The sequence below is a fragment of the Protobothrops mucrosquamatus genome, unplaced genomic scaffold (genome assembly GCF_001527695.2).
Source record: "Protobothrops mucrosquamatus isolate PMUCROS unplaced genomic scaffold, P.Mucros_1.0 scaffold1617, whole genome shotgun sequence".
Taxonomy (NCBI): domain Eukaryota; kingdom Metazoa; phylum Chordata; class Lepidosauria; order Squamata; family Viperidae; genus Protobothrops; species Protobothrops mucrosquamatus.
In genome coordinates this window covers 28,381-54,175 of record NW_015387778.1, presented here as the reverse complement: position 1 = coordinate 54,175, position 25,795 = coordinate 28,381, and the positions used below count along the sequence as shown (strand labels likewise).

Sequence of the window (25,795 nt, the reverse complement as noted above, 5' to 3'; positions counted from 1 at the left end):
TTATCACTACCAAAAATGCATGCTAGTTGTGAAGTTTGCAAATAGTGATCATAAGTCTGAAGGATGCTGCGACTATTGCAAATGCGTGCCTTTATCGCAGCTATTTTTTTTTTAGTAGCATGGTAACTGTGAAGGGTCATAGCACAAGGCAGTTGGTAAGCAAGGCCTACCTGTATATTGTCTAGAGAATGACACATCAGGCTTTACAATATTGCTGTAAATAAATAAAAATATTCACAGCTGTAAAATGTGACCGATTTGTAAAATTTATTTATTCTACTTAACAACAAGTGCAACAATACTCTGCCGACGTGCATCTTATGCCCCTATTTGCCAGGATGGAATCAAGAAGGTGCCTCGGGAGGAAAAAAAAAAATCACCTAACAATTATGTCGAAATAAAAAATGCAAGCTACTATTCCTTTTCCAGAAGAAAAATATCTACAGCCCTGCTCCGTTCTGCCCACTTCCCTTTGCAAACAAACCTTTCTCCGGAATGACAGGCACCCACCCACCCCCCTTACCTGCTCTTCTCCCAGCCCTTCCTTTCCACTGCACACTCCCCTTTAAAAACAAAAATGCAATCGGAGGTCACGGCAGATTCCACCCTCCCCTTTAACATCCGCTTCTCCCTTTGCCGGAAGGGGTAATGCTCGTCGGTGATACAGGAAGCGGATGAAGCTGGAACGCTCTTCCAGCCGAGAGACTAGCGCACGAGGGGGGCCGGCTGGGGTTGGAGGGGAGGGGTTCAGGAGGGTCTCTTCGCCGGAGGCGGCAGGCGTGCGGGGCGCGGCGGCTTTATGGCTCGGAACAGGAAGGTCCGGGGCTGAACTCCCTGCCCGTCCATGGACCTCGCGCCGGGGGCGGTAGCAGTCACAGCGGCCACTCAAGGGGCGCCGGGAGAAGACAGGGCAACGGTGGAGAAGCCGCCGGTTATCTACACCATGGAGAACAAGCCCATCGTGACCTGTGAGTGAGCTGGCAGGGGAGGCGTGCGGCCGGGGGCGAGTCTGCTGCGGCAGGGTCGTTCCGTGCATCCCCCGCCCTGGGTCACCGGCGAGGGGCGGGGATCTTTGGCGCCGGGAAAGGCGGATTTTCTTTGCGCGGGGGAAGGCGCTCGTGTGTCGGGTGTCACTGCCTGGAGGTTTGGCTGCGGGTGTCCTGCGAGGTGTCGGGTCAACCTGAATGGGGTGGACCGGAGAGCCGAGGTTTGCTTCAGCCTATAACACCGTGTACCACCGAGGCTCGGCTTACGGTACCGACGGTGCACGGGGGCAGCCCTTGCCCGAGGCTCTTTCTCTTCAGTGCTTGTTCAAATATTCCGCACGGGAGGCACTTCTTGGAGAAAAATCTATTAACACTTATTGTACTCGGATGTCAAACGATTCTACACGTGTCTCTTTTAGCTAGAAGGATGGGTACATAATCAGATTCATAGGAATCCCAAACCCATGGACGTACCGAATATCTCAGCTTCACTTTTCCTCTCGGAGCAAAACAAACCTAGGAAAAGTGGATTTGATAGAAAGGGAGTTGCTAAAGGAATTGTAGAAATCTGGTTATGGGAAACTCAGATGGAAAGCAGAGAGTTCATTGGCCCCAGATCTCTCAGTTGTATGATGTATACAACTATGGGAAATTTGCATTATCAAGCCTTTTGCTATGTGCTATTTATTAACACAGTTGTTTATTTACATATGAAAGTAGTAGGCTGATGTCCTAAGAAATGACAGGTTATCCTAACTGGGCTACTGTCATTTGGAGGGCTATGTTATAACTATTATAATGTAAAAAGATGGAAACGTTAAGAGACTTTTCCACTTTTCAGTTTCAAGGTAGAGTGTTTTTATACCATCAGTTTTGCTACTGGTGGCACATTTTAAAGAGATAAACATAAGCAATAATATAGATATATTTTGAAGCAGAATAAATAATTCTTAATTTAGAAATATAACATTGATATATATTGAAAGATATATATTGTCCCATCATCTATATTTCTTCAAAATGAGCAGAGCAGAAATAATCTGAGTTATAGGAATGGAGTAAAAATACATTTCTAGCAGGTTTTCATTCATGCAGAGTATTCAATCTTACCATTTTAGCCCTGATGTTTTATAATGTTAAGTTAGTTTGTGATATGTGTGATGAACAATAATAACTTGCCTAAAATGGGTGATGGAAACATATTTCTTTGATTACTCTACTAGCTTACAATATTTGTAAGCTTATATTTATTGCCTTCTTAGTAGCAAGTCTACTTGACAAAAAGACTGTTTCACAGACATAAGTATATTGAAAAAAAGTCTTTACATTGGTAAAAGGGCTTCATATTATTTCAGCAATCCTTAACTCTTTAAGGTCTGCAAGGGAGAGAATGTCACTTCAGTATCCCATAACTGAGAAAGATATAGTGCATAGGTTTTCTTCAATTACCTGTCAGGGTTTTGTGATGCTGTCTTTCCTGGCTTCTTGTTATTATTTTTGGCCTGAACATGCCTTTTAACTCACAAATGCCTGTCAATGAGTATGAGGAATTCCCCCCTCCCGCCCCTATCCTTGGTCCCACCTACCCAGCCAGCTCTGCCTAAGGTGCATGTAGGATAAATTGTTTTCACAGGTAATTACTGCCACAATCTTTTTCTTTCCTCTCTCTCAACTAGGCAGATAGAATGCCTTCTAGTTTCTACTAGTGAAAGAAAACACAATATTATTTTAAAGCCATCAACCAGCAGTTAGTTTGAAAAGTCCTAGACCATCTGAATGAAGTGGACTGTCTGAATTAATCTTCTATTTCTTTCCCTGGAAAGACTGTAAAATCAAAAAGCTCAAGCAGGGTCTTTAGGCTAGTTAATCTCAAAGGGGAGAGGAGTTGTATTATCCAGGAATTTAGCTAAATGCTCCTGAGTTTTCTTACTAGCAGTTTAGATAGTTAAGACTTTTCTGGAATGGGGAGCTTACAAATAAAGTAAAATAAGATATTGAATTTCAGTTACTTGTATGTGTGTTTTGGTCTAACTAGGATTGCTCAAGCTTGTCTGCACCCATTACATAGCTTATTGAAATTAATGTTCATATTGTAGGAGAATAGCTATGTTAGACTACGATGGCAAAATTTAGGAATGTGATAGCACTTTTTGCAACTAAATCCCCATTTTTAGTATGTATGTATGTATTTATTTATTATAGCCCACCTTTATTATTTTTATAATTATTATTTTTTATAAATAACAAAGTGGAAAACATACCTAATCCTCCTTCCTCCTTCTATTTTCTCCATTTATGCACTTTACTTTTTACCTAAATCCAAAATAGGTTCTAGTTCATGTATAAAATATAAATACATCGCAAACACAATAATAATAATAAAGATTATTTAGAAGGCCAGATCCTGAAGTTGAAACTCAAATACTTTGGCCACCTAATGAGAAGGAAGGACTCACTGGAGAAGGGCCTAATGCTGGGAAAGATTGAGGGCAATAGAAGAAGGGGACCACAGAGAATGAGGTGGCTGGATGGAGTCACTGAAGCTGTAGGCGTGAGCTTAAATGGACTCCAGAAGATGGTAGAGGACAGGAAGGCCTGGAGGAACGTTGTCCATGGGGTCGCGATGGGTCGGACACGACTTCGCAATTAACAACAAATAATAAAGATTAATTTTTGTCATTGGTATAAGCAAATATTATTGTTATGCTAGTCAAAACCAGAAAAGGGGAAACCATCAATTTATGTTATATATTAATCAAATGTAAACAGTTAGCAGTAATAAAGTAATAATTATTGTCTAACATTACAAATAGTTTATGCCACAGGAAAACATAGGCCTTCTTAAAAAAGGTTGTCACATTTTCTGGAATTCAGGCTTAAATATCAGGAATATGCTACTTTTCAAATTCCTGAAAACAATTCTCTAAGCAACAATCATAATTGCTCACGAATAGCTTAATTCCAAAGTGTCAACAGAGCATTAACATTAACACTAAAATATATTCCCATATATATATGTTTATTTACATTAAATATTATTCCAGAAAGATGTTAGTAATCCATATGACCAAATCATTTGACCCAATGAACCCTGAAATTTCTTACATCGCCAGCAGAGAAAATAATGATGCTCGTTCTTTTGAATACATTCTTTGGAGTATCCAGTAAACTCAAAATAAGATATTTTGATGAATCAATTTTAAATTTTAAATTAAATGAAGCAAATTTAAAGTTTTTAAAAACTGCATGCATTGGTGTTCCATTATTGGGTGTTTCAGTTCTTTAATATGTGAACCATAAATGTTTTTAATGCTGCCTTTAAAAATGTTCCTTTGTTTTATATATGAAAATTTAATTTCAGATATCAACTGCATCAAATATGTTGACACTCGGTCTCTAAAAGGTTCGCCATCACTGGTATAGGGTTTCCTGCCTGAGCAGGGGGTTGGACTAGATTCACTAGAAGACTTCCAAGGTCCCTTCCAACTCTATTATTATTATTACATATTACTTAAACTTGCTTTTAGTATAGTTTTTAAATTAAATTAAATCAGTAAGACATGTTCACAATTAGAGATAAATTTAAGTTGCTGAAAATGGAGTTCTCAAAGTTGTCAAAGAAAATGAAATATAATTAGTGTGCCTGTACCAGGACTACTATTTTACCATGAGCTCTGAAAATAATAGATTCTCTGTTTCCCTGAAGGAAGCTTACTTTGACTATACCAAATTCTGGGAAATTTCTATTTGGGAAACTTGGAGGCAAACAGAAAAGGAAAACAGTTACAACTTAAAAAAAAGAAAATCAACAAGGTCACATTTGCAGGAATGTAAATATAATCAAAGATAGCACATATGGAAATCAATGAATGGAGTTTTGAGGTATTGCAGTTATTAGCCATTGTGACTTATTCCATTCTTGGTTATTGTATGGGCAAGTGTTTGCTATCTCAACTTGTAGCTATTCAGTAATAGTGTTTTTATCTCATCCATTCAATTTATCTATTGTCTTTTTTAACTTTGTTAACCATATAGTAGTTTATTTTCCAGTCCATCATCTGCTTGCTTCAAGTATCTGAAATATGTAAGTTTCTGCTTGCTGATTATTGTCTCACAGAAACTCTTGTTTATTTTTTCTAGGATTGAATGCTTGTTTTTTTCTTTCAGTCCATAGTACTCTCGGTAACGGTCTTCAGCTACTTAATTTGAAGGCATTTATCTTTTTTCTTTCAGTCTTTTTCAGTGTTTGCTGCCATTAATAACAATGACCATTCATAAAAAAACCTTTAATTTAACTAGTTTGATCTTTGTCCTAAAATGTATTTATCAGTCATGATTTTACCAAAGTTTGCTGTTTCCAGTTTCTTAGGAATAATCTCTTTATTTTGTCGGTACACTGTCTCTCCTTTAGCTATTCTTGAACTGGAAAAGAAAATAAACCAAACCAAAACTTCAGTTTTCTGCTGCCAACTATAAATTCACTAAGTATGCTGACTGATATTAGTTTTATTTTAATATTTTTACATTAACTCAGATTTTTCACTTTCTATTTTTCACTTTCATAGTTAGCTCTTCTAAATATTTTTTGCCTTTAGCAAAAACATATCTACATAATCTACATAACTCATATTGTTAGTATTTCTGCCAGTTTTAATCTCAAATCTCATCTTTTTCAATCCCACCATTTTTAAATATACACCCTGTATGAGATGTGGAGACAGTATTAGTCCTTGACTTAATTCCTTTCCTATTCTGGCTGGGCTTTGCAGTTTCTCCAGATGCATTTCTTACAGTAGCTTCTAATTCATGATAAAGGTTTGTAAGAAGAATAAGTTATTCTAGTATATCCATTAGCCTTAATATGTTTCAGCTTTTGGCATGATCTATATAAAGATCTTGCTGTAGTCAATAAAACAAATGACTTCTTTAAAAAAAATCTCTCCAATATCCATTTTAGATAACTAACATAAGATGGATTATTAGGGAGAGATAAAGAAGTGGTTTTATATCTGTCTTTTGTCGTATGTCCTTTCAGCATATGACCATCTATTTTTCAGAGTCCGTAACTTTCTTGTTTGCCACATTTTGTAGTAAAATGTTTTTTATAGTGAGGAATATTGGATTTTTTAGGATTGGTCCTGCAGAATCTGCTCATTATTTTCAGTTCTTTGCCTAGTCCTTCTAATGAGGCTTATCAATGCATGATGCAACAAGAGCCTTTTATTAGTTGGACTATCACAGAATTTAATGCTGATTTGGGTTGAGAGATAGTAATTGGCCTAGTGAAGAATATTATATTTGTTTGTATTATAGTGAGGAATATATTTTATAGATTCTTTATAAGAGGATACCTATGTGACAAATTTCAAATCAGTGGCTTAAGAGAATTTTGTGCAAAGAAAAAGTGATCGCAAACAGTACTTTCCACTGTAAACTGATTGTCACTGACTTTTATAGATAGACTTTTATTTTCTTAAGTTTTTTAAAATGTTAGGAACTGCCATAACATGGTACTTTTAAAGGTATTTTCAATATTTTGGGAGGTAATTTGTTGTCTATATCTACAATATTTAACTTGCAAATTACATATTGGATGTGGAGTTTCATGGAGGACTTTGAACAAGATCATCTCCAGTGAGTTAATAAACATTCCCAGTTGTCCTATTTTTCTGGACTTAATGGATCTCACTGAGGAAGTAGACATAAACAATAGAGGAATTAAGCAATCATATGATAGTGTTAGCTTGTATGATATTTAAATATTTAAGTAAAGGTACTAAACAATTGCAGGCTGATACAGGTTTTTTTTGAAGGAACAGTTATAATTACCTCTTGTAAAATATTTTGCATGCTACTGATCTTAATAATATGCTACATAGCACAAATAAAGATTATTGTTTGATTTGTGGGTGTTCTGTGGCTGAATTGTAGCCACATTTTGGTTTGCTTATTATGGCTTAGTGCTTGTGTGAGTCTAGCCATTGTGGTTTCTAAAATAAATTATTAGGAATTTTAATCTAGGATATGACCTGGAGCCTTCATTAGACTGGGAAAGAAGAAGAAATTTTTATATATTTAGTATTTTCTTGCTGAAATTTTTGCATTGTGAAAATCCTGTCTGCTGATTAATAATGTTACAGAGCAGCAAGTTCATCAGCTTTATTTTTATATTGGCTGCCTCCAATCTTTATGTAGTACAGCTTTCCATTTTGTTTAGAGTAATTGACACAAAATACTTACGACCCCACTTAACCCCAAAATTTCTATTGCTAAGCAAGATAGTTGTTAAGTTTTGCCCCATTGTACGATCTTTCTTGCCATAGTTGTTAAGTGAATCATTGCAACTGTTAAGTTAATAACACAGTTGTTTAGTGAATCTGAGTTCCCTATTGACTTTGTTCTTCAGAAGGTCGCAAAAGGTGATCACATGACCCTGGGACACTGCAACCATCATAAATACATGCCAGTTGCCAAGCATCTGAATTTTGATCACGTGGCCATGGGCGTGCCACAATGGTCATAAGTTTGAAAAATGGTCATAAGTCTTTGCCTTGTAACTTTGAATGGTCACTAAACAAATGGTTGTAAGTCAAGAATTATCTGTACTTTAACTTGGATCTCCAGGACAATAGCATAACTTGTGTAAATTGATTACATTTCTATATTGTGCATTTTTAAGTACCATATTCTAATTTCTGTATTATTGTATCATTTTATATAAGTTGCTCGGTATGTTTTAAATGAATATATGAATGCATAAAAATTGTACACTATAAGGATTTCTTAATGAGAAGATCAGCACTGTAGTGGCAGTGGAACTTATTAAACGCAGCTCTTCTTTCATTGATAGTTTTTCTGTGAAATCTGCTATAGCAGAGTTTGGGCAGGGTGAATGTGAGGTCCAGTGAATACATCTGTCTACATAAAATCTGTAGACAACCATATACAAATAAATTGATATAGATGAATTGATAGAAAAGAATAATTCTTTTAAAATAATTGAGATGTTCTAGAAGTAGACTCACTGTTAATAATCATATACAACACAGGATTTATAATCTATACTTGATAAAATATAGTGATTTAAATTATTTTGTGTCATTATTGCTTTTAACTTAATAAAAAGAACTTTGTTAGATTGTCATGTAGGGGAAAAATTACTTTCAGTTCAGGCAGCTCTAAAGGTAAAGATAGTCTCTTGCTTATCCTTCCAATCATTTTCCATGATGTAATTTGGCTTGATTTAAATCACTTTTTTGATTTTAGCAAGTATACATTATAAATCAGTTTTGTGATTATAAATTTATAACCTTAAAACCATTTACTTGGCAGGGTCTTTGGAAATTTTTTCTATCTCTTTGTGGAGCAGCACCCAGTTGACCTTTCCATTTTTCTGCAACTTCCGACAGATATGCCTAGCCAATGCAAGGCTTAGCAGCCTCATGCCATTCTTCAAGCAGGTCCTATTCTCACAATTTTTTGGAAGGCTCCATTTTTAAGGAGGCTCTATTTTAAGGAGGCTCCATTTTAAGGAAAACAGCCAGGCTTAGAGAAAATGAAAGAGTGTCATCTGCATAAAGAAATATAGCATATGCTTGTTTCCCAGTTTTGGGAGCTAGTGGGCTATGTTATTCAAATAAGAAACCAGGGAGCTAGTATAACAATAGGCAGCAAAATTCAATCTCGCCTAGTGTCCTAGTATTTAATTTATTTGTAAAGTAGCCCTAAAATAGACTTTCAAGTGGCAGTTGTCAAGGAACTTGTATGATAACTAAGTGTCTATAGTAGAATTCTTAAGTATAGACCATAGCTTAATTTAAAAATCAAATTGATTGCAAATTTAAAATCTACACAACTTTCATACAAGGCTTGAACCTTAAGTGCTGCAAAATAGAAGTATGGCTTAAAAGACAGTAGTTGCCCACAATAAAATCAGACTACTTGGGAGATTACCTTATGGGATAGAATTTTTCAGTGATAGCATCTAGACCAGGGGTGTCAAACTCAATTTCATTGAGGGCCGCATCAGCATTGCGGTTGCCCTCGGGGGGGCGGGTGGGTGTGGCCCACTGGGCGGGCGTGGATGGAGTGGGTGTGGCCTAATAGGTGGGCATGGCCAGCTATACATCATTCGCGTCAAGGGTGCCTGTGGGGGCCTGGGCAGGAGTGGGACAGATCTGAGGGTCTCTGGCAGAAGGGGGTGGGACCAGGGCAAGTGCCAAGGCATGGTCCACTGGAGGAGCCTCACTGTTCCTCTCAGGCCATGCGGGGGGGCTGGATGGTGGTGCGGGCTGCCCGGAGCCCTGGGCAGCAGAGGTCAAATGCCCAGCCTAGCCTTCGAGCACCTGTGGCACCAAGCCCAGCCCCACTTCTCCAAGGGGGTGCCCAGCTGCACTCATCTCCTCCTCAAGGCTGCTGCTGCTGTGGCAGCTCCTGCCCTCTGGAATGACCTACCCCCCGACCTACGTACAACTGCGGACCTGCGCCTTTTTCGCCGAGCCCTGAAAACCCATCTATTCCGTGCGGCCGGCCTGGCATAGTCTTAATTAGGTTTTAGTACAGGTTTTTATATGGGGTATTTTAGAGCAGGCCTTTATTTATTTAATCTGATTTTAGAATAGATATTTATTGTGATTTTTATTATCGCCTGTTCACCGCCCTGAGTCCCGTAAGGGAGATAGGGCGGTATACAAATTTAAACAAACAAACAAACAAACTTGCTCTCCTTAGCCAGGTTGCTCATCATGGGTACGAGGGCAAAGTCAGAGGGAGGCCCATTCCTTCTCCATGGGAGGAGACCCGGCTTTGTATTCAAAGCTTCCTTAGCAATAGGATGGGAGACCCTCCAGGATAGGCCAGGGGGAGGGGGCAAGGGGATGGTGAAAGAGCAGCAGGGCAGGACTAAGGTAGGACTTCCCTCAGACCCTCCCTCTCCTTCTTTCCTTCCTTCTTTCCTTCCTTCTTTCCTTCCTTGCTTCCTAAGTACAGAGTGGTGGGAAAATATTTGAGATGAGGGAGGGAGAAAAACAGGCAAGAAACGCAGCTGGAGATGTGTCACCCTTCGTGAGGATTGAAGAAATGCACCATCGCCTGGAAGGCAGGCAGTGGGGCGCTTTCCTCCACATCGCCGAGAGGTTGAGCCGGCGGTGTGAAGCTCATCAGCTTTGCACCTTGCTGCCTGCTGAAACTGGGCAGGCTGGGGGCTAGGCAGCATTGCACTTCTCATCAGATTCGTGCCACCCGGCTCAGCTCTTGGCGCTGTGAGGAGAGCGCCCGGCTGCCTGCCAAAACCGGGCAGGCTGGGGGCTGGGTGGCGTCACGCTTCTTTTTGGATTCGCGCCGCCTGGCTTAGCCTCTCGGCGCTGTGAGGAGAGCGCCCCGCTGCCTGCTGAAACCCCTCCCCCAGAGCCCATCAAGCCAGATTTGTGAAGTAGGCGAGGGTCATTTGCTGGCCACTTCCAGGCGATGGTGCATTTCTTCATTTCTCACAAAGGGTGACACCTCCCTAGCATGCACCCAGGGGGCGGGGTTGACGTGGCAGGGGCTGGTTCCTCGCTGTTTCCAGACAGCCTTGTGGAGCTAAGACTGAATGCATTTCAGCATAGATGGCCACCACAAAATTGTACATTGACTCCCAGCTGGCCTGGGCCAAGGCAGAGGGGGCCATTCCCTCACTGTTTCCAGGATGGCTTTGCGGGCCACATGAAACCACTTCGCGGACCGCATCCGGCCCCCGGGCCTTGTGTTTGACATGTCTGATCTAGACTTCAATGCTTTTTTTTTTTAAGCTCGCATCTTGGTGGACTTTTATTTACTGACCAGGAATAGGATAGCATTGCCAAGAACAGGATGACAGTCCAAAATATGCCACTACTGAAAAATATATTTAGAGAGTCCTTCCCCTATTTAGTTTTCATATCAAATCTAGCTTTGGGGTGAATTAGGCAAGCTGCTCTGATGTGCCGTCTGCCTTGATGGCTGTATTAAGCTATACTAGGTACGTGTCCAACCTCCTGTATTTACTAGTTTCATATGCAATATTATGCATGTACAGAACAGCGTATTTTGTTTTATTAAAGTTTATTATAAAATATAAATAACATAAAGGAACAGAGGAAAGTAGTGCAAGATAAAGAGGGGAAAAAATAGTGACTTCCAAATTTTTTCAGTGCAATAGAGTACATGTTACAACCTCAGATTTTGCTTTACATATTTAGTAAATAATAGCCATTTAGAGTTAATCTATTCAAAGTTTCATTTTTTTCTGTTTGAAGCATAACGTTCAGAAGCTGTTTCTAAATGGAAACAAAACTGGATGAGTTCTTTAATTAAGAACAGTTAATTTTGCCATCTCTGCCAATTCCATCACTTTTTCTATCCATTCTTCCATTATGGAAATTGGTATGTCTTTTCATTTTTGCACATATAGGATTTTCACTCATATAATAATAAAGTTCTGAATTTTCTTTCAATTTCTTTAGCCAATAATCTTAAAAGAAAAAAAAATCTGCTTTCAATGTTGTATTTCTTGTAAGAATCTTCTGAATCAAATAAAAAATCTGGCTTCAGTATTTCTTTGCTTTATCACAGGTTCACCAGTGATGATAGAAAGTACTTTCTTCACAGTTACATTTCTAACAGATACTGTATTTGATACACCTTTATACATCTTTGACAATGTTTTAGGTGTTAGATATCTATGATTTACAGAGCAGCATTCTTAATTGTCCTTGTCATACAAATTTCATAATATGCAATATATGTATGTTAGGGGCAAAGTTAGCCTAAAATAGATAATGGCACAATGCATAAAGGGTTAACATACAAGCCGAGAGTTCTAGTTACTGCTTCTGCGACTGTGAATTCTACTTTCATTCATCCATTCATTTATTTAGTATCCCGCCATTATTATTTTTATAAATAACTCAAGGAAGCGAACTTATCTAACACCCCTTTCTCCTCCAATTTTCCCCACAACAACAATCCTATGAGGTGGCTTGGGCTGAGAGAGAGTGACTGGACCAAAATGACCCAGTCGACTTTCATGGCTCAGGTGGGACTTGTATTCACAGTTTCCCACTTTATAGCCTGATACCTTAAACACTAGACCAAACAAGTTTTTACTGTGGACAACAAAAGAATAGCCCAGTTGCATTTAGTTTTGCTCCTCTTCCAATGGTCTACATGCTTTAGTATTGGTATTTGAATTGCATGGTACAATATCTGACATATGATCTTGCGAATGGGACTGTTGTGATTTAAATATCAGAGCCAGCAGGTTTTGGGCATGTTACGCAGAGTATTATGTAGCAGATGATATACTTTTAAAATTATGCTGTGAGTTTATAACTTCCGTTTTGAAACACTAAGATTGTGTGTGTATATGTTTGTGTAGCAAATATAATTTTGCAGGTCAGATTGCCTGTAATGATGTTTTGTATTTCAGTTCCTATCTGTCTCAGTCAACAGGAGAATGTCAGGAAGTCGATGGTCAGAACTTCTTAGGGGCATAAAGTAGCTTATAAATATTGTATTTAAAGCTTTCTCAGTAATAATCAAGAAAAAAATTTCTTAAGCCAAAAAGAAAAACACATTTCTGCTTTTCTTCCCTGAATAAGTGATCCTGGTCATATCTTTCAAGTCTAAAGAGGTTGGCTGATCAGCAAAGGAGGATATATCAAATTGTTCTTTGCCCTTCCACCTTCCCTTACCTGCATGTGAGCCACCCAGGGTTGTTTTAAGATGGGCAACCATACCAAATCAATCAATCAAATAAATACATACATACTTAGATACAGTACATATAAGGGCTAGTTGCATTAATGGAAATAAAAATTATGCCACATGTTGGAGCTTTTCTTTTTAGTATTAATTTTTTTACATATTTATTGGAAAAAATTTCAATAAAACAAACCTAGGTGGATCAAAGGCTCATGGTCTTTTCTGCTACCTATAACTAAGATGATCTTTGTGAACTATTTCAAAATTAATATCTTCTATCTAAATATTATTTAGTTTTAGCTGGTAAATATTGCTAATTCAAAAGATTTTTAAAAATGATTTGTTACTATAGAAGTTCCTTTCTGAGTAGTTTATAAATATTTAAACTAAATAAATAGATTAGATTAGATAGATTAGATTAGATAACCTTTATTGTCATTTTTTCCTGTGGGCACAATGATACACATTAAAAATGAAATTTAGTTGCTTGCTCTCAAAGTGTACACATACATAACACACATATAAAACATATTAATCGCTATCCATCTTGAATACATAATGGAAGGAGGAAGCTTTAAAGTTCACAAGGTTAATACTGTATGGAACAAATCTGTGACTGAATCTGGATGTTCTGCTTCGGATACCACAGAGCCTCCTCCCAGAAGGTAACAAGGAAAACAGGTCGTGAAGAGGATGTGTAGCGTCCCAGAGAATCTTGTGGACCCTGCTCAAGCAACGCTTATGTGCTATGTCCTGGATGGAAGGGAGGGAATTGCCAATATTCTTTTCAGCCATCCTCACCACTCTCTGCACTGCCTTCCTGTCTGAAGCAGTGATGCTTCTAAACTAGACTGTGATACTGTATGACAGGATGCTCTCAATCGTCCCGCTGTAGAAAGTGGTAAGGATAGGGGAAGGATAGTTTTCAGTAATTATTTTCAGTGGCTTGTTGTAACTTCAGTAACCCATGACTATATAACTGCTGCTTTTATTTTATAGAAAGAGATTTAAATTTGCTTCACCCAATTTTTTTATGTTAGTTAAAACTCAGTAGCTGCGGTTTTTTTCTGACAAAAAGGTTTGGTTTGTCTGTTGTCCATCTTTGTTCATGGAAACAGCTCCCTGATCACTAAATCTTTGTCCCCCATATTTTTGGAAGATCAGAGTTGTGTTAATTCACATGGAAAATAGCAATTAACAAGATCTGTACTCAAATCTCAGGTCTTGTCTGATACCCATTCTAATAACTTTGATCATACCCATGGTTCCATTCATTTCTCATTATGTAATGTTTTCATCTTTTTATCTTCATCTTTTTCTTTTTATCTCTGAAAAGAAGAGAATATTTTGCATGATCTCTAATTTTTATGTTATTTTATCAATATTTATAGATTTCCGTATATAATTCTGAGGATGCCTTTCATTAAGGACAGTGTTAGGATTACATTTTAATAATAGCCCAAACAGTAAAATATGTTAGATGAAAAATCCATGAAGTAACAGGAAATAAAACTAATCCATATTAATTGCCATCTAAAAAACATGGAATTTTGCTTTAGGCCTCCAAGGCTAGGTAAGCAAGGACAGTACCATCCAGGACTCTTGATTTTTTTCTAATAAGAAAATGAGCTTTCAAGGCTGTGATAAGCCACAGAGCAGGCATAAAGTATATATCTTTTCAGGCAGTTGGAGAATTGCTAAGTGTATGTTGGCAGTTCCTTGCTCTTGATAAGTGCAAAGTCTGAAATAAATTGAAAGTTTATGACCTTATCAAAATATTTGAAAAAATATTGTGTTTATTGCATATGCTTTGTACTTTTTACTTATAGTACTGTAATGGGAAACGATTGCTTAAGTGACATTGAATATAAACAATTCTCTTATTCAGCATCCATTTCTTCCAATCAAGGTTATTAAATATATTTGTTTTGTAATACTTAAAGATAATTTGGAAATAAAAGCTCAGTTGGAAAAACATCACAGCACTGGTCCAGAAATTTTATAATGGGCTAGTAGAGTAAATTATATTCAGATTTTTCATTTTATCTCAGCTCTTTTCTGTAATGAAAAACCTTACATAGTTATAATATATATCGACTGAGGAAGTTCTGTTTGTTTAGCTAATTGAAAAGAGAATTCTCAAGTGATAATCCTGTCATTTGATAAGTCATGATGCCGATTAATTGTTTGTTCCCTATGGTGCTGATCTATTACTGCTATGGCACCCTAAGCTACGGGGGTGTGTGAAATCACTATTTATGTATTCTGAGAGTTACGTAAGACACTCATTAAATACCTATTCCTACAGCATTCACTTTTACATTTCCTCATTCAAATCCAATTCTCACTTCCGTGTAATGAAATGAAAAAAGGAGCCCATTCTTATACACAACCATTTTTATGCTTTTGATAAACATTTCCTACAAGAAACTACATAAATATCCCTACTTTGTACCAACGTTTGCTTGTCTTAAAATTTCTGAGAACGAAATAAAATAAAATGTGAATAGGAAATTTTTTAGTTTGTTTAAACCTAAAAGACTTAATATATGTATCAAAAATATTAATAGAACTTAAATTATACCTTATTTAACAAAAATATTTTTAATTTACTGGACTGCATTGTGTTGTATAAAGTAAATTGTTTTCTAGAATTGCAGTGAGAATAATTCTTTCCATATTATTCTTATTGCCAACATCTTCAACATTGAAAACAAATTTATGTAGTGGATTGAAGATCTTATTTGCAACATATAAATAAATTGCTTACTGACATAGCGCATGGACAATTTTAATGAAACATGGCCATCTTTAAATATTTTGTGTAAAGCTCTATATAACTATATAATTCAAGACCTTATAAATAGACTTTGGATGTGGAGGGGTCTTTCCTTTTCCCCCTTCCTTTGTTTTTTCTGTTTACTTTAAATAAACTAACATTTTTCTATCCAGTTATTTAAATTTAAATTGTAGTAATTCAATTTTACTTGGTCTTAAGTTAATTTACAGATCTGTATTGCATCTTTGAATCCAATATTCATTTATTTGAGTTCTCAATCATGATACATCATTATCTTCATACAAAAGACCTACAAATTTATGTGTGTCTTGGCTATTAACAGAAGCTTTCTTTTATGCTTAATTTCATTAAACATCCAAGGAGATATCACAGTTCCTTGTGTTACTCCATCTATGTTTAATGTCTGTCTGTATTCACTAGCCAAACCTCAGCTCTACATTTCAATGCAACTTTCTGTATTGAAAGCCTTTTCACTTTATCATATACTTTGTGCTACATCAACAAACTTACAGTGAATATTATTTCTCACTGACAGATTGAAAAGGAAAACTCTGCTCTGCAGTCTCTCAGCCTTGCATAAAGCTACTGAGCCCTTCCCAGATTGCCACAGCTTATGCTATTTCAATCAGAATTCTGCCAAACACATTTCAGATACCATTAGCAAATTCAGTTCCATGTATTTTTTAATTCATTCCTTTTGTATAAAGGAACAGTGGCAACCATCTTCTAATTATCAGAGATGCAGTCTTTATTCGTTAATGAAGTTGAAGAGCCATTGCATAAACTAACCATATTCATTTTTAACATTTTCCAAGTATACCATCTATACCTGCAGTCTTTCCATTTTTTAACATTCCTACAGCGATTATTATTTCCATTTTATCAATCTTTTCTTGAACACTAAAATTCATAGCGCTTGTTTTTAGTTCTACTGACATTTTATGGTTATTCAAACAAGCCTCTAAAATATTTTTGACAGAATTCCCCCACTTTAGTTTCATTCCTAATTTCATTTCATTATTTTTATTCTTAATTTAATTCATGCTACTTGAGACTCCTTTTCATTAACTTCTGCAATATTGTTTGGGTGAAAATAAATGACATAATATCCAAATTATACAACTTTAAATATAATGGAGTTGAAAGTGCAATAGTTTACAGGTTCAAATTAAGGAAAAAACTGGCTGCTTACAGAGGTTTGGGCACCTTCCAACGGGTTCAGTGCGGCTTTTTTTTTTTTTTACTGTAAAGTTTTTATCAAGGTCCTCTAAAATTATTAATCTGTTAGATCTACAATTGACTTGTGAAAGACAGTTACACAGATATTCTGGTACTTCCAATCATCCTTTAAGAATCCTATTTCTTATTTTCTGTTAGCATAGATTCACATGTTTCTATAGCAGTTTGTAACAAGTAACTTCTGTGTCTTATATCCTTATATCCACTTTTCATCCATTCTGTGGTGAAATTAATGGAAGTTGTTATACTTACAGGATTCTTATTTTCTTGCAAACGTTCTTTTTTCATTTTCCTTTATTTCACTTATTTCCTTCCTTATTTCCAAGAGTGAGTCTTCAGAGGAAATTTTTGGCACTACCAAATGATCTGTACCCAAATTTGGAACTTTTCATCACCTTATAACTATCACCAATTCTCTAAAATCTTTTATCATAAACAACCATATTTTTAGGTTGATTTTTTTGTAGTCTATATGCATGAATGGGTATGCTGAAACAAATGCCTTTTTCTAAGCTGAATTTAACTAGTAATCATTCTAAATCATTCTTAGGTTTCCAGCTGGAACAATATATTTTCATACTCTTGTCCCATTCCACCCCATCCATTCATATCAGACGAGCTACACCTCCCTCCCAATTTCATTCATTCAGAATGTGTAATTCTTTTCTGATTCCATCAAATACAAAGTATAGTTACATACCGTATATACTCGAGTATAAGCCGACCCGAATATAAGCCGAGGCACCTAATTTTACCACAAAGAACTGGGAAAAAATATTGACTCGAGTATAAGCCTAGGGTGGGAAATGAGGCAGCTACTGGTAAATGTAAAAAATGAAGATAGATACCAATAAAATTACGTGAATATTTATTTCAAAGAAAAACAATAACCTAGCCCTGTAAGTGGAAAAGGAGGTCAACAAAAACAATATGGTATCAAAAATACCGTAACTTTAAAAGTACAACAACCTTAGCTCAATCAGCAACCAAGCTAACACACAAGAGCTAAAATCCTTCAAAACTGGAGTTCTCCTCATCATCTGTATGTCCAAACAGAGCTTCAGCCAAGGTTGCCTATCCCTTCAGCCAAGGTTGCCTATCCAACAACTCTCAGGCAGTTGAAGCAAGAAAGCATTGCCCAATTTCACCACCTCTAGGGCACTGTGGGAAGTAGAAAAGCTACGCAAATGTTAAAGAGGCGAGGAACACATTTCTTTGCCTTAGTGCTTGACCTTAGCATTGCGACAACTTGAAGGCACTTTCAAGTTCCTCTCTAAGGCTCCTGGGCAAAGTCTTTCTGGAAGAGAGCTTGTTTAGTCAAGAAGAGGGAGCCCCAGCATCGCACCACAGCCACGGGTGCCAATCCGTTCTCCTTGTCGTCTGCCTCTCGCACGGGCAATTGCAAATTTCTCCAGCAGCAAAGAGATGAATGGAAGGAGGCAGTGCTTCCCAAAGGCAGCCTGCTGTAAAGAGGCTTTCCCTGGAAATCGGCTGCAAGTCAAGCAAGCGGCCGAGCAGGAGACTTCCCTCCCTCCCCGGATGCACCTTGAGTAAATCCAGGGGGTGCGTGCAGCACGCAGCCCCGCAAGAGGCCAGGCCCCCGAAGTACTAGCGGGACACGCGTTTCTCTGCTATCCTGCCGGCGATACGTGTGTTCGCTGATCCCTCCCCTCCGCCTTTGGGATCCGGCAGCCCAGCCTCCGCTCCACACCCGACCGAGAAACGAGGCGGTCTTAAACAAGCAATGCCGACGGAGAAGGAATGCTTAAAAGAGCAACCGTGAGGCCAAAGGTGCGCAGCTGCAGTAGGGGCCATATGTTTCCCGGGGTTATATTGGTTCCTGGCCGGGCTTCTCTTTCGTGGAGGGAGTCGCACTTCCGGGATTATTGTCATTAAAGTCTAAGAAGGCAACTCCCAAAACGTTTTGACCGAACCGCGAAACTCATTTTGCTCATGCACATTTGTAAGACTGCCGCCTAAAACTATTTTGTGACGTTATTGGATATAGATTAAGCCGGTGTCGACTTTTAGTGATTGCATAGATTTCCCCCCCCCAAAAAAGAACTACGGTACTCACTTTCCTCAGTTCTCGAGACGCTGACTCGAGTATAAGCCGAGGGGGGCATTTTTCAGCACAAAAATATGCTGAAAAACTCGGCTTATACTCGAGTATATACGGTATATGATAGTTGGCATTTTGTACCAGTTGTAGTTTTTGATACTTTTCGAAGTTAAACAAATGCAACAGATGCTGCAGTTATAAGCTGGATTATAGCATTTTCTCCATATAAGCATACATTTTTATTTACACTATGATTAGTTCTAGATTTATTCATTTCAAACATTTAGAGATAAAATAAGTAAAATTAAAAATACCATTTACCGGCAGTCCTCAACTTATGTCCACAATTGAGCCCAAATCATATGTTGCTAAGCGAGATACTTGTTAATTGAGTTTTGCCCCATTTTATAACTTTTCTTGCCACAGTTGTTAAGTGATTTACTGCAGTTGTTACTAACTGCTTCCCCTGGCTTCCCCTTTGACTCTTCTTGTCAGAAGGTCGTAAAAGTTAATCACATGACCCCAGGACTCTGCAACGTTGTAAATATGAACCAGTTCTCAAGCATCCAGATTTTGATCACGTGACCTTGGGGATGCTGCAATGGTTGTAAGGGTGAAAAACAGTCATAAGTCGCTTTTTTAGTGCCATTGTAACCTTGAACAGTCACTAAATGAACTCAAGGACTACCGATGTTCTGTTTTTCTTTTTTTGTAAACTTAAACAATTTTTGTACTGAATGTTATTCTTCTATTAATTAATTTAGATATAGATGTATTTCTTTACATGGATAAAATCTACAAGCTGTCTGTGTGGTTTTGTTTTGTAGCATCCTTATAAAAGAATGGTCAGAAATCACATTGAGCTTGCATATAATAAATTATTTCCTGCTCGTATTAGAAGTACTCTCTCTTCTTTCTTCTTTTGTTCTTGGGGCTTGTCTTTTTTTTTTTTGGACTTATATCAGCAAAGAAGCTATTTCTGACTTTTCCATATCAGGGGGCCCCAACCCCTGGGCCATGGACCAGTACCGGTTCATGGCCCATTGGGAACTGGCCATGCAAGCGATGGGTAAGTGAGCAAAGCTTCATTTGCGCATGTGTGAGATTACGTTGCACATGCAAAACCACCCGTTCCCCGCCGCTGGTGCTGGTCCATGGAGCCAGAAAGGTTGGAAACCACTGATCTGTATGATTGCACATTTATCTGTAAAAGTTTAATATCTTCATTGAGAAATATAAATGCAAAAACAACTGGTATTTCTTTGAAAACATTGGCCAATGGTTATGCCAGTTTATCAAGATATCTAATACATATAGCTTTATTTTAAATACTTTATTTGAACAAAAATAATGTTCAGATTCTAATATTTTTGTCTCTTAGGTGCTGGTGATCAGAGCCTTTTCAGTTCTCTGTATCCAACACTTTCTCAGCAGCTCCCAAAAGAGCCCATGGAATGGAGACGGTAATACATTTTTTTTCATCATTCATATATTTATGTACCACCAGTGTAGAGCAATTTATTGTACAAATAAAGTCTATTCAAACATACAGTCAAAACAGCAAGCAATAATTTTTTATTATAAAATAACAGTTAAGTGTTCTTTTATCTCTTGACATGAGTTGAGATAAGACCAAAAGCTAAGGATGAATGCATGTGGCAAGAAGATACGTTCTTTGTTGTGTTTAAAATAGATAAGTAGAACTGAAGTGAATTTGGGCTTTAGTTCAGTAAATCTTTGAATATCATAAGCATATCATGTACAAAAATATTATGTGTTAAAATAATTAAATGACAAAGTTTAATTGAGATAAGGCATGGAGATTTCAATGCATGTTTCTATGTTTTGGGAAAAACATTTGAGAATCATAAATAACCGGCAGAGCATTTTTTTCTTTCACTAGACACTTCTATAAATTTTAGTTTTTTATAAGAGAAAATTATATGAAATTTTATAAATTTGCATGACACTTTATATAAAGTATTACATCTGCATATCCAAACTAAGTACCATTTCCTTCTTACCTTTTCTATACATATTTATCTGCATGCTGTCTGTTCTTGTTGCTTTGTTCAGTATACATGTTGGATATGAGCAAGCTGAGCTGGAGGGCTGGATTATATGCACAATGAGTTTGAAGTCATTGTGTAGCCACAAGAGACCCAAGTCCAGCCCCCTGTGAATTCCGTTGACCCCTTATCTAGCACCAATTTAGTTTGGACCATTAGTTGCTCAGATTCTTGTGATAGGTAGCAAGAATAAACTCTTAGTGCTTTGAACTCAACTCCTGTTCCTGGTTATTTGGACCTGACAGTATCGTCAACTAATGTAAGTGTTCTAAATATTATTCAGGTCATATGGACGGGCCCCTAAGATGATCCATCTGGAATCTAATTTTGTACAATTTAAAGAAGAGCTACTACCTAAAGAAGGGAACAAAGCTCTTCTGACATTTCCTTTTCTCCATATTTATTGGACAGAATGTTGTGTAAGTAATCTTGTGTGTTCAAAGCATAAATCTTACATATTTTGGTGGCTGAAGATATTGTATATTTGATTTTGTACCTTGCTGTATTTATATTATAAAATAAAACATTAAATTGTGAGACAATGGAAACATGCATCTATAAAGATGCACATAGTACACATGTGGGATAGGCAATTAAAAACAAATTGTTCTTATTTTAATATATTTGTGGTCCGAGAAGATTTTCTTTGTGTAAAAACACGATATTGATCTTTTTCTAATTCAGCTTGATAATTGTGAACTCTTTTCCTCCGATATTATCAAAAAAGCAGTTCAAGCTTATTTATCCAGCAAATGTAATCTTGTGATTCATCACTTATACCCTTAGGATACAGAAGTATATAAAGCTACTGTAAAAGATGACATCACTAAGTGGCAGAATGTTCTGAAAGTTCACAGTTCAATGGATTGGTTAATTGTTGTGGTTGAGTGTGATGCCAAGAAAAAAAACAAAACAAATATCCTTCCTCGAACGTCTATAGTAGATAAAATACGAAATGATTTCTGTAATAAGCAGAGTGACAGGTAAGATTTTTCATATTGTAACATAGATCTGTGGTAATTATTGCTGAATATGCACTGAAAACTGTGAAGCAGTATGTTCTTAGTGCTTCTATTTAAGCCTTATTGCTAATTAATTCCTGCTTTGGGAATGTTTTATCTTTGAAAAGCAGTTATTAATTATATAAACAAGCAAAATGTAACTATATAAAAATCATCATTATCAAAACCAAACAAATATAAGTTGCTCGAGAGACACCATTGTAATTGTTTGATTTTTCTAATTTTCTTTTGTTCCATTATGTTATTGTGATATTATTGAATTAATTTATCTACGATTTTGTAGTAATCACATGTATCTTTGCAACACACATTAAGAGTTTTGAATGTAGATTTTGTAGTGTGTGGTGATGTGAATGTATACAACAATTTATTAAGCTTGTATGTTGTATAACTGATTGAGCGATTAAAACAACCTTGAACTTTGAATTTGACTTCTTGGGCAATTATGAGAACAGCCAAAAAATAGAATGATTAAATGTTTGTTTATTACTGTGATATAAAGATAAGCATCATAAATGTTTACATTTACAAAATTGGGATAGGAGTAGCCTCTAGTGAAAAAACTGTGCAGAAGAGTTTGATCATTGGGCAGTTATCTGAGAAAGTCACAGCAACATATGACTGATGTGGTGCATTTCGTGAACAAGAAAGAGAATTCTTAACCTTGATAACATCAGTAGCAATCTGAAGTTAAAGATATGGGGCAGAAATGGGAAGGTGATTCCTCCTCTGGAAAAAGTGCCAAATTGGCTCAGGGGCATGTGCCGGTAAGAAAAAAGAAACTGTTCCATTTGATTGTGTAATTTTGACTGAAATATTCATTTATTCATCTTACTACAGATGTGTAGTTCTGTCTGATCCTTTGAAAGACACTTCCCGCTCTCAGGAATCCTGGAATGCCTTCTTGACAAAACTTAGGACACTTCTTCTCATGTCCTTTACCAAAAACCTAGGCAAATTTGAGGATGACATGAGAACTTTGAGAGAGAAGAGGACAGAACCAGGGTGGAGTTTTTGTGACTATTTTATGGTCCAGGTAAAGTAAAACAATATATGGAAAAACAATTATTTAAAATAATATTTTTACATCACTTTGCTTTGCTACTCATGTAATAGAACTTTTTTATGGTAAAATATATTTTCTTAAAACGACTATAAGCTAAAATTATAAGCAAAAGCTCTGGTTTAGCATTGATTGCATAAGTAGCCAAACCAAAGTCAAACTGAGTTATTTATCAGAGAGCTTATAGCAGTGGTGGCGAACCTATGGCACGTGTGCCAGAGGGGGCACTAAGAGCCCTCTCTGTGGGCACGCACACTGTCGCCCCAGCCCCGCCTCCCCCCGGCCCCCTCCTCACCAGGAGACCCCCGGAGGACAGTTGCCCCCGGGCACGGCCCGCACAGAGCAGCGCAGCCAAGGACATGGCAGCTGGGCAGCGAAGACGATTCCGCCCTTGTGCCCCGCCGCGCACAGATGATGCTGCAGAGTGTGGGTGGAGGGTGTGGCCACCATGGCGCTGCTGAGACGCCTGGGCGATCTGTGGAGGCAGTGGGTGGCCCTGTGGGTGGGTGGGGTGGGGGCGTTTTTTGGGCACTCAGTCTCTAAAAGGTTCACCATCACTGGCTTATAGACTTCGTATTTAAACGATTATGATGTTGCAGCAGAGTAATAACATTTACAAGGTTTTCCTGCAAAATTTAAGTTGCTGTTTGATTTTTTTTTCTGTTATAATCCTAGCTTATGTGTATATATGTGTGTGTGTGTATGTATAATGTTTTTTTTTATTTGTATTAAAAGGAAGAATTGGCTTTCGTATTTGAAATGCTTCAGCAATTTGAAGATGCCCTGGTGCAATATGATGAGCTGGATGCCCTATTTTCTCAATATGTTGTCAATTTTGGTGCTGGTGGTAAGTAGCTAAAAAGTATATTTCTGTATATGCTTGATTATTTTTCCTTTGCAACATTTCAGTAAATCTTTCTAAAAGACCATGGGAATTGTTTAAACTTGTTATTGGTAAAAACAAACAAACCACATTTTGGAAATATTCACATATTTTCACATGTTCTGTTCCTTATTGTGTATATTTGCTTGTCATAGATGGGGCAAATTGGTTGACTTTTTTTTGTCAGCCAGTGCGAAGCTGGAATGGGTTGGTTCTTCGTAAACCAATAGATATGGAAAAAAGAGAACTGATTCAAAACCAGGAAGCCACTCTGTTAGATCTGCGCAGTTACCTTTTTTCTCGTCAATGCACATTACTAATCTTTCTTCAGAGGCCATGGGAAGTATCTCAGCGAGCACTAGAACTTCTTCATAACTGTGTACAAGAGCTAAAGCTTCTTGAAGTAAGTCTGGGTAATTCAATCCAACAAGTAAAACTTAAGTCTCCATGTTTCATTTATGATAGGGTATAGAGATGATGTACAATTTCAAATAGGATTGCTAGCAGTTAGTGATTTATGTTAATCACTAGTTTCAGAAGTTCCAGGAAGGAGATTATAGTTTTGTACAGAAATTATAATTGAATCATTTAAGGCAAAAAAGGTGAAATTGTTTTATAGCTCATTGTTATCTGCAATAATTGTCTTTTCATATTTGAACCAACATTTGGCTGATGACTTGAGACTGGACAGGAAATTAATAGCTTGGTAAACTTAGATTTTATCTGAGAAAAACAACGTTGCCCATTAAGTAGTCTATAATAATTGTTTTATAAACAACCAAATGACTTTTTAAACAACTTATTCAGTCTTTGTTTTACAAAAATAAGTTGTGGCAGTACAGGTAGTCCTCAACTTATGACCACAATTGAGCCCAAAATTTATGTTGCTAAGCAAGAAATTTGTTAAGTGAATTTTGCCTCATTTTATGACTTTTCTTGCTACATTTGTTAAGTGAATCACTGCAGTTGTTATATTAGTAACATGGTTGTTAAGTGAATCTGGTTTCCCCATTGACTGTGCTTGTCAGAAGGTTGCAAAAGGTGATCACATGACCCTGGGATTCTGTAACCATCATAAATGGGAGTCAGTTGTCAAGCATCCGAATATAAATTACATGACCATGGGAATGCTGCAACAGTCATAAGTGTGAAAAATGGTCAGACGTCACTTTTTTCAGTGCTGTTGCAACTTCAAATGGTCATTAAATGAACTGTTGTAACTTGAGGAGGACCTGTATTTTAGGTGAACCAAGGCAGATAGTGTTGGTCACTTCCTAGGTATGAATATAAGATGAAGTCATTCTACCTCAGGAAAAAATGTGGAATGAATGTATAAAAATAAATATACATTTTTTTCTTCTGTGACTTTCTGTAATGTTTCTGATAATGTAGTTAGGAATGTGGTGGAGTTCATATTTTGGATGCCAGAAAATATAGAAACTTTAAAAAAAATATCTTTTGTTGCATTAGAAGTTAAAAACATTGCCTAGGGTCGGGATATGCAATCTGTGCCACGTTAGAAGTTTCTGAATTCCCCCTGTCCTGCATCGTTCAGTGTAGCGGCTGTAGTGGCTAGAAACTGTAATTCAGCAACTGTAATGCTGAAGTTTGCTTATTTCTTAAGGCAGAGGAAAAGTATGGATTCAGTTCACAATAAGCTCAAAAGTGCTGCATTGTTACATTATTTCCATTTTCTTTACAATTAACTTCATAAAGTTGGAAGTTATTTCTGCTCATATAGATTTTTTAGCCTTATAGTTCTGACTTTGACTGTGATTATCTCCATTTGGAAAAAGTGATACATTTTAAAGCATGGTCCAAGAAACAAATTTTCACTGCCTTATAAATAATGCCTGAATTGGAATCAGATAGGGGGGAAAATGACATATAAGGTGTCTGATTTATCTGGGTAGTAACTTAAAAAAAGTGTTATTAATAGAGAATAATTTT

General features: G+C 37.1%; 1 protein-coding gene across 1 annotated transcript in view; it reads left to right on the top strand.

The window, feature by feature from the left end:
* Positions 1-844: 844 nt before the first annotated feature.
* Positions 845-25,795, top strand: part of TRAPPC10 (trafficking protein particle complex 10) — a 48,133-nt gene continuing 23,182 nt past the window's right edge. The window contains exons 1-7 of the mRNA XM_029285404.1: positions 845-968; positions 20,190-20,271; positions 21,161-21,296; positions 21,664-21,860; positions 22,740-22,935; positions 23,698-23,809; positions 24,001-24,248. Of these exons, the coding sequence (XP_029141237.1) occupies positions 845-968; positions 20,190-20,271; positions 21,161-21,296; positions 21,664-21,860; positions 22,740-22,935; positions 23,698-23,809; positions 24,001-24,248 (1,095 nt within the window). The remainder of the gene's footprint in view (positions 969-20,189; positions 20,272-21,160; positions 21,297-21,663; positions 21,861-22,739; positions 22,936-23,697; positions 23,810-24,000; positions 24,249-25,795) is intronic.